At 41.3% G+C, this 10,000-nt stretch overlaps 1 protein-coding gene across 1 annotated transcript in view; it reads right to left on the bottom strand.

Annotated features, from left to right (window-relative positions):
* Positions 1 to 10,000, bottom strand: part of LOC311049178 (sortilin-like) — a 67,518-nt gene that overhangs the window by 39,436 nt on the left and 18,082 nt on the right. Inside the window, exons 2-7 of the mRNA XM_084062660.1 lie at positions 8,379 to 8,441; positions 8,050 to 8,123; positions 7,816 to 7,918; positions 6,431 to 6,592; positions 5,464 to 5,537; positions 612 to 661 (exon numbers count right to left, since the gene is read on the bottom strand). Of these exons, the coding sequence (XP_083918786.1) occupies positions 612 to 661; positions 5,464 to 5,537; positions 6,431 to 6,592; positions 7,816 to 7,918; positions 8,050 to 8,123; positions 8,379 to 8,441 (526 nt within the window). The remainder of the gene's footprint in view (positions 1 to 611; positions 662 to 5,463; positions 5,538 to 6,430; positions 6,593 to 7,815; positions 7,919 to 8,049; positions 8,124 to 8,378; positions 8,442 to 10,000) is intronic.

The following is a 10,000-nucleotide window of genomic DNA, read 5'->3' as shown; positions in this document are numbered from 1 at the left end:
GTACTTTTTTTCACTGACGAAAACGAAATAAGAACTAAGCTACTGTATGATGACTAAAACTATGACTAAATATATTGATAATTTCATCAACAAATAAAAAATAGACTAAAATGTTAGTGCGTGACTAGTGGAGAAGAGATCCAATAGAACTAAGACAAGTCATTTTATGCTTGATGGCGCTCGGGTGTTGTGCTCTAAAAATAGCCGATCTACAAGCTCACAACATGTCGCAGCGCGACGCGTTGTGAACTTGTAGATCGGCTATTTTCAGCATGCAACCAGATGTAAAATCAGCCCTTACGACGCCATCAAGGCACCCGCCAAAATACATTTTAGTCGACTATAATTTTTGATATTTAGTCGACTAAAACTAGACTAAGAGGAAAACATTTCAGATGACTAAAATATGACTAAAACTAAATGGAATTTGATTCAAAAGACTATGACTAAAACTGAATCAAAATTTGCTGCCAAAATCAACACTACAAAGACGTTAGGTCGGTCCTTCCTAGGCAGTATACTGGCGTATAGGTTTGTCAGCATCTGTCCTAGAAACTAATAGATGAATAGATAACGGACAATACGAAACAACAAGTACAAAGCAGACTCACTGCAGGAGCCATTGGAGTTGGTTGTCAAGTAGATGTTGTTCTTGGGACCCCTGCACACGTAGCACATGAAGAAGCAAATACAGAAAAAAACAGAAGGAGAAATGTCATTTAGAGCAGTGGTGGAAAGTACTTAAAGTTTTGAAATGTTTCACAACACCCACTCCATGACTTTCACCCCCGAAAGACTTTTCTATTATATTTTCTATTGAAACGGTGGCGGGCCGTCCTTTCCGCGAAAATGACGTCACCCGGCCGGAAAACAGAAACGGAAATGCACCGGTTTCCTGTTTGGCCAGCAACTACCGCACCGGTTTCCTGTTTGGCCAGCAACTACCGCACCGGTTTCCTGTTTGGCCAGGAACTACCGCGCTAATAGAAAAAGGAATCTCACGCTGTTTTTAAAACATTGTAGGATTTGAAGATGGAAAAACCACAGCAAAAGAAACCACAGCTCACTGTAACTACTGCTCCACTGGCTAAGATAAACGAGAAACGATCCACAGATAGTATAAAACAATTAAAAGAACGCTTTTTGAAACGCTTCCGTCTTCCGGTGAAAACAAATGGAATTCTGGGTAATGCAGGAATAAACGAACGACCTGCAGTGAAGGTAATGACCAGTAGAGGCTGCTAAAAATCGTTATCTGTGGACCTGCCTTAATTGTATTACTTTAAAGTAAAATACCTCAAAATTGTACTTGAGTACAGTACTTGAGTAAATATACTTAGTTACTTCACACCACTGGATTTTAGATATAGCATGTTATTCAGATAAATGCTATAGGGTTCATTGTTTACTTGGGAGCCTAGACTCTATAGGAGGCCCTTACACAGTTCTTCTCTCTGCCCTCTATTTATGTGATTATTTAACTTGTTTACTGACTACTAGAGTTCAATAAAACACTTGTAAAAGCCACTCTGGTTAAATTATAAATTGTTAAATTGAGCCGCGCTGACAGACAGCAAACATGAGCCTCCTCTGTGACTGCTATTGATTAGAGGTTGCGGGGTCTATAACTCTAACCCATTATAACCGGGAACGCATCTGTGTCACTTTGGATTTCTTTGGGCTATTCAAAAATAGCAGGGGGGGGGGGACGTGAAAATGTGTGCAAATCTTTGAATATATATATATATATATATATACATTTTTAACTCAAATCTTTGCTTCTGGGGGTCCCTGGAACAAAGCATTTTTTAGAGAGGGTGGGTCTGCGGACACATCATTTTGGGTGGTCCTTGACATGAAACATACGTTTTTTTGTTTCTTTTTTTCAAACTGTTAGGATTTAGATCAGGGGTCTTCAACGTTTTCAGGCCAAGGATCCCTTGGCTGAGAGCGAGATAAAGTAGGGACCCCCATTATATATTGTATAAAATATTGCATTTTTTCGTAGATTTCATAGGCAGCTTCATAGACTTGTTTCACAGCACTATCATGTTGGATTCATGTTAATGTGTATTTCCAGACATTTAACCATGCACTTAAACAATACTTAGTATACCTGACCTTTCACTCTGTACTTAGTCTGCTCTTTTTCCCCCTACATCAAACCTATACTTGGCCGAAAACAGCAGATCTACAAGCACACAACGCCTCGCAGCACGAGGCGTTGTGTGCTTGTAGATCTGCTTTTTTTGGCTAAAGTTCACCTCAGAATAGGGATGCTGGGTTGAAGTGGTTAATGTAAATATCACAGAAAGATTTGGGCGGACCCCCTGTAGTAACTCTGAGGACCCCCTAGGGGTCCCGGACCCCCTGTTGAAGACCTCTGATTTAGAAGATATTCATAGAATCCCCCAAAAGGGCACAACGGTCCCACCGCACTTTTAATTGACCTCTGAGGCGGAATCTGCCAAATGATTTGTCAATGTGCGTGTGTGTCAAAATGTGTGGATTCTTGGAAAAAAATGCGCAAGACCATGAAATCAGAGATTTGCACACATTTTGACGATTCAAAAATAAATAAATAGCAGATCTATTTTTGAACAGCCCAAGCATAAGATAATGGTTAAAGTGGTTAAAATCTAAAATGACACACAGATGCTTTCCGGGTCTTAATGGGTTAACCCTTTAACACATTGACTGCCTAGATCGAATTAATTCGATATTAGCTTATCATCACTTGCCTGCCTAGATCGAATTAATTCGATATTAGCAAAAAATTATTTTTTCAAAAAAAAATCAAATTTTTTTTTTTTTTTTTTTTACTTTTTTTTTTTTCTTTTGGACCCAAAGACCAAGGAGATATGAATTTTCGAAGATCTTTACTCTCATCCACTTCCTTGTTAACTTAAAACTTTAAAATTTTGTATCTCGGCTCTTGAGTACTTTTTTTTTCCCATTGAAAAATCTCTGGCATGAATAACAGAGATTTTGAAAATAATTCTGGCAGTCAATGTGTTAAGACCTGGGACGCATCTGTGTGTCATTTTTAGATTTCTTTGAGCTATTAAAAAAAAATAGCAGATCTACAAGCTCATAGCGGTGGCACCGAGTGCTGCGCTATGAGCTTGTAGATCTGCTTTTTTTTTTTTTTTTTTTTAATCATGGGATTTTTTTAAAAGCAATTTTTAAAGCAAATATTTTTTACTCTTTGCTTCTACAAATGTCTTCTAAATCCTAACAAAAATAATATCAGTGGTTTTCAAACCTTTTCATGTCAAGGACCCCCAAAATTTTATATTTGACCGCGGACCCCCATGTCAAAATATTTTGTTCCAGGGAGTCCCAGAAGCAAAGATTTGAGTAACAAATGTCCGCTTGAAAAAAAAAAAAAATTAGCACGCATTTTCACGTTTTAAAAAAAATCTACAAGCTCAGCTATTTTTGAATAGCCAAAGTGTAAAATAATGCTTTTTTTTAAGCTCAAATCCAAGAATGACACAGATGCTTTCCGGGTCTTAATGGGTTAAACGACCAGCTGTGGTCACGTTCGAAGTAAGGCCTTCTCTGTCCTCCGTATTACCCACAATGCATTGCTGACGACCACAAAGGCGGACTGGACGGGACACCACCACAACCTCATGTGAACTCTGTGGATCCAACCAAACTGCAGTGTTGCCAGATTTCGCGAGAGAAATAGACAACCAGGTCTATGAAAACCAGCGGTGGAAAGTAAACAAAGTACATTTACTCAAGTACTGTACTTAAGTACGCTTTTGAGGTATTTGTACTTAATACTTGAGTAGCTCACATGAAAATGCTTAAGAACCACCAATATTTACAAGCAACTTTACTGAAAAACAAGCCCAAAGTCGCTTATAATAAGCAGACATGGCAACACTGGATGAGTCAAGCTAGCACATGTCTGACAGCTGGAATAACACACACACACGTACACACAATAACACACATACATCACACACACACAATTTACATAAACAAACACACATGCACGCACATACTGTAATAACACGCGCGCGCGCACGCGCGCACGCACGCACGCACGCACACGCACACGCACACGCACACGCACACACACACACACACACACACAAACACGCAAGCCTAGATGCATATCTATCTAAGTTTTAAGGACACACCTACATAAATAAATTATGTTCTATACTGTAGGTCCCACACGGACCATTCACCAACTTCTATGACAAACAAGATTTCTTTTTCTTTTTTTATCTTGTGAATCTTGAGAGATAAGCAACCAGGTCTATGAAAACAAGCCCATAAGAAGTGACTATAGGCTATACGGCTATTATCCGTGGTATAATGTAATATTTCTGTATGGGGAGTGTTCAGTGTTGATTTCGTCGCCTAAAACTATGACGAAAAATGTCCGTCGACTACCGTTTTTCATTGACCAAAACAAAATGAAAACTAAATAAAATCTAAGCTATGATGACTAAAACTAAGACTAAATATATTGTCAATTTCATCAACAAATAAAAACTAGACCAAAATGTTAGTGAGGGACTATAGTGGAGAAGAGATCCAGTAGAACTAGATCTCAACTGGTTGCGCTCGGGTGTTGCGCTCTGAAAATAGCAGATCTACAAGCTCACAACGCGTCGCGCTGCGACGCGTTGTGAGCTTGTAGATCGGCTATTTTCAGCATGCAACCAAGAGTAAAATCAGCCATTAAGACGCCATCAAGGCACCGTCAAAATACATTTTAGTCGACTAAATCAACTGTAGATTTAGTCGACTATAATCTTATGGTATTTAGTCAACTAAAGCTAGACAAAAACTAAAACATTTCAGATGTCTAAAATATGACTAAAACTAATGGGATTTTATTCAAAAGACTATGACTAAAACTGAATCAAAATTTGCTGTCAAAATCAACACTGGGAGTGTCCCTGGTGGCACAAAATTATCTCAGAAGGGGGGGGGGGGTCTGCAGACAAATACATATTCATTTGGTGGTCCTTCACATGAAAATGTGCTAAGAACCAGCTGGTTTATAAACAACATTAGGAAGCAAAGCGCAAATAAGCAAATACACTTTAGAAACCAGCCCAGCAGCCCACAACTACCAATATTTACAAGAGACTTTACAGAACAAACAAGCCCAAAGTCGCTTATAATAAGCAGACATGGCAACGCTGCTGGCATGCGCTGTTCTGCATGGAGCTCCTCAGCCAGCGGGCAAGAGTTCAATGTACTGTGGTCCACCCAGCCAGGTCCACCCATGTGTCTCTATGTCTCCATGTTTACTGTATGCCATGTCAACTCTTACATACTGCATTGGTTCTGTTTACCTGGCAATTGGTGTTGCCAGTTTTCTTTCTATTATAAGTTATTATACGTTTCTGACAATAATATTGTCAGAGATAATCAACATTTATGCAACTTTCCCTTCAAAAAGTCAAAGTAGTGGAAAGACGTTCTCACCATCTGAAGAGACAAACGCTGTCATGAATCTTCCTCCAGGTGGCGCCAAAGTCCTCAGACAGCCACAAGTCCAACTGGGGAGGGGAGGGGAGGGGAGGAGAGGAGATGAGAGGAGAGGAGAGGAGAGGATTGTTGGAACGTGATTTGCTGAAATACACATTTAGGACTGGGTTTGTGGCAAGCCACCAGAACTACAGTAGAACAGTGAAGCGGCCAAGCCTGGTGGTCAAATCTGAGAATGCACTTAAACGCTACTGCCAGGGACGTGCACAGATAGACTCTAGGTGGTGCTGGAGCCCCTGCCCTTTGCCCTCTTGACCAGAAGTGCCCTTTTGAAAAAAGAAAAAAAAAGTTTTTTTTTCCAGTTTACAGCAGGGGTCTTCAACAGGGAGTCCGGGACCCCTAGGGGGTCCTTAGAGTTACTACAGGGGGTCCGCCAAATCTTTATGTGATATGATTTTTTTTTACCATAACCACTCGAAACCTAGCATCCCTTTTCTGAGGAGAACTTTAGCCAAAAATAGCAGATCTACAAGCCCACAACGCCTCGCGCTGCGAGGCGTTGTGGGCTTGTAGATCGGCTATTTTTGGCAAAGAGGTATACAGTAGGTGTAGAGGGAAAAAAGAGCAGACCAAGTAAACAAAAAAAGTATTATTTACTTGAGCACCTGGCCTTCAAAATGTCTGTGCACGCCACTGGCTACTGCGCGTGCAACAACGCGTCACGACCCATGGATCCATTCCATTGGTTCATATTGGTTCCTATTCTTACTTCCGGGTGCTTCAAAACGCCACTGAGCACTTTAATAGAAATGAATAGCTGGGGCGGGGCAATCCGCCCTCTAGATATATTATAACTCTATGGTTTGTGGAGATACATTTTAGGATCATAAGTTTTGATTTCCTGGACTGTTCTTATTCGTGTGCTATAGGCTGGAGAGCAGCGCCCCCTACTGTCTGTACCTACCGTGAGACTGAGCATCAGCAGCACGTTGCAGTCTCCGGGGTCGTACATCATCTGGACCAAGGGGTCGAAGGGCAGGTCGGTCGACACGAAGCTCAGGCCAAAGTCCAGCGAGCGGAAAAGACGAGAACCCCCCGTCTCTGACAGATCTCCTGTCAGGATCACCTGAAAAAAAAGCACAAACAACACAAACTATTAGTGAGATAACATCAGAGAAGATGCCAACGTCCCATTCTCTTCTAGTTCAGTGGTTCTCAATTAAAAGACCTTAAATGGTCACTTCATAGATGTGAAGATGAGTCAAGGTTTACTGTGTTTATGAAAATGTTTACAAAGGCACGCAACATCTGAAATGATTGGATTTCAGTTTTCCTGTTACCGCACTGATTTATCTACAACTATTCAAAACTCAGACATAGACGCATAAATATTCTTGATAAACTACTTGTTGTCAGAACACAAGGCTGTCTGGATGTTCCTGATCTTTTATGGTATCTACATAAAAAAAATAAGAATTTGTAAACAAGAATTGTGCAAACACTCGTAGCTCTGATGCAATCATGTGAGATGTTTAGGAAAACCACAGTTTCAACAGCTAAGCTGTCTTCATCAGGGTCCATCTGGAAGAGGCAGCTTTAGCTGCTGAAATGTTTTGTTTTGTTTTTATGTCTCATGAATTATTGCATCAGAGCTACGAGTGTGTGTGTGTGTGTGTGTGTGTGTGTGTGTGTGTGTGTGTGTGTGTGTGTGTGTGTGTGTGTGTGTGTGTGTGTGTGTGTGTGTGTGTGTGTGTGTGTGTGTCCTATTTTTATGCTTGTTTACGTTGGCTGCACCTCGTCGTTGCCAGGGTGCAGCCTTTCACCTGTTTTGACAGTTTTATGGTTTATCTAAACAGCGGATCGGATGGGAAGTGAATAACAGATCCCTGTAGGCCTATCTTAGATTCAGTGGTTCAATTTAATGACTTTTAAGACCTTTTTAATACGAAATTAGCCAAAAGTTCTCTGGGAACCGTAAATTTGGTATCTCACCCTCCAAGCCCCGGACAGACTGACACGCATAGATTTGGTGACTTATAGATAATAAATATAGAAGATATAGATACAGATGTCTGAACTTGCCATAGTGGTCGGAGCTGATGGCAATGCTAAACTATAATCATTATTATTAATAATAATAATAATATGTCTGACTTTTCCAGAGTGGTCGGAGCTGATGGCAATGCCAAACTATTATTATTATTATTACTATTATTATTATCATTATTATTATTATTATTATTATTATTATTATTATTATTATTATTATTATTAATAAGATGTCTAACCTTTCCAGAGTGGTTAGACATATGCCAAACTATTATTATTATTATTAATAAGAGTTCTGACCTTTCCAGCATGGTCGGGGCTGATGGCGATGCCAAACTCGCTCTGTATGAAGGTGTGGTTGATCAGGTGAGTCACGTCCTGGAAGGTCTTCCCATAGTCTTCACTGACACAGAGACACAGCGGTTATATTAATGAACACATCTACACTATTATACTGTTACTCATAGTTTACCGGTTAAAGCTTTACTGTAAAACTTCCCCCTTCTACCCCAATTTAAATCACATGGTTCTCACCTCCTGTACAGGTGGGACTGGCCGAATCGCATCATGATCATCGGTACCTGGAATGTCGTCAAGACCAGCAGCACCTGAGGATAAGAGACCAGCCATTACAGAATGACACCTCTCTCTCTCTCTCTCTCTCTCTCTCTCTCTCTCTCTCTCTCTCTCTCTCTCTCTCTCTCTCTCTCTCTCTCTCTCTCTCTCTCTCTCTCTCTCTCTCTCTCTCTCTCTCTCTCTCTCTCTCTCTCTCTCTCTCTCTCTCTCTCTCTCTCTCACTCTGTCTCTCTGTCTCTCTCTCTCTCCCTCTCTCTCTCTCTCATCATCATTTCCAGCTCACTCACCCCAGCTCCGTCTCCCACCCAGGCCAGAGACAGGGACCCCATGCTCCTCACGTTGAAGGTGAACTGCAGGGATAGACAGACAGATAGACAGATAGATACATAGATAGATACAGTAGATACCTTTATTGATCCTGCGGAAGAATTTCAGTCGCCCAGTAACAGCACAGCAGTTAAGAGTCACAGAGTTGCATACAGTACAGAGTAAGGAAAGTGCTGTTACAGCAATACAAAGGCAAGAAAAACAATAAGAAGCACCGTCAATACAGAACAACATAGAATACACCCATAGGCAATTCTAAAGGGGGGGGGGTTAAAAGAAAAGGTATATAAATTGTGTTGCCAATATATGGCAAGTATATGCAGAATATGCTGCATATATGCCATATTCAGGTTCGTGTATGTTGATATATAGGAAATATATGTCTCATATATACAGTAGCTCATATATGTCCACATACATGCCACATATATGGATATATTATGTACACATCCGAAACTGGCCGCCTGTCCATTTCAATCGGTGCAATGCAGGAGAAAAGTGACAAGTGTTCACAATGCAATCAGTACAATTGTCACAATATCATACAAGTGTTGGTTGGACCCAAGTGCAGAACAGAGGCAGAGGATGAGGCAGGCGGATCAAGTTCAATGATCATTTATTAACACACTCACGATATAAAGACATACAAGGGCAGGACATACCATGACAACAACTATAATCGAACAAGGAAACACTGAACACAGGGAGGTTTAAATAGAGGTTATGCGCGTGACATCATCATACCCGGGAGTTATGCAGGAACGCCTACTGAGTGGCAAAAAAATACTCTCTGGCCTTGACAGCCCATACATCCAAACAGAAAAGTCCTATCTGATTGAGTTAACCAACGTTAAACTCACCAACATGGCAGCTGTGCGGAAGGCTTGAATTATCCTCTTTCTATCTGCTAATAATAAAAATCCATCGTAGACATGTTATGAGCTACTTTCTGTCAATACATTCTGTGCAGGTGTTTATTTTTCTTAGTGTCTGAGTTTGGAAGCACTCATTTTCACTAACGCAACGTCCTGCTGCCTCCTGCATTATGTGACATTTAGAAACAGGTGGTACGCAGGACCGTTGAGTGATTTCCAACGAGCGTTTCCAAACTCCAATGCTCCATGCTTCTCAACGTTTTGCCACACTCAGTTTAGATAAGGGGGGTGTGTCCTAGTGCAAAAGTGATGCATGTCCATACTCTCTATACACCAAGACTAACTAGACACAGAAGTGTGTGCGTACGCACGCACCCACACGCAAACACGCACCCACACGCAAACACGCACACACGCAAACACACACACACACGCACCCACACGCAAACACGCACACACGCAAACACACACACACACACACGCACCCACACGCAAACACGCACACACGCAAACACGCACACACGCACACACGCACACACACTCACTTATTGGTTTTGCAAACCTTTGAGAACATTGCATTCTCTTACATTCATTGAGACCCCAGGGCCCAGAGGGGTGCCGGTGGCCTAGTGGTTAAGGGAAGGCGCATACCGACACATATAGACTCTGATGCAGCCTGACAGCGCATTGCGGGTTCGGTTCCCAAG

This window comes from Gymnoscopelus microlampas (assembly GCF_963454915.1).
Source record: "Gymnoscopelus microlampas genome assembly, chromosome: 7".
Classification (NCBI taxonomy): Eukaryota; Metazoa; Chordata; class Actinopteri; order Myctophiformes; family Myctophidae; genus Gymnoscopelus; species Gymnoscopelus microlampas.
This window is presented reverse-complemented; position numbering and strand designations above follow the sequence as displayed.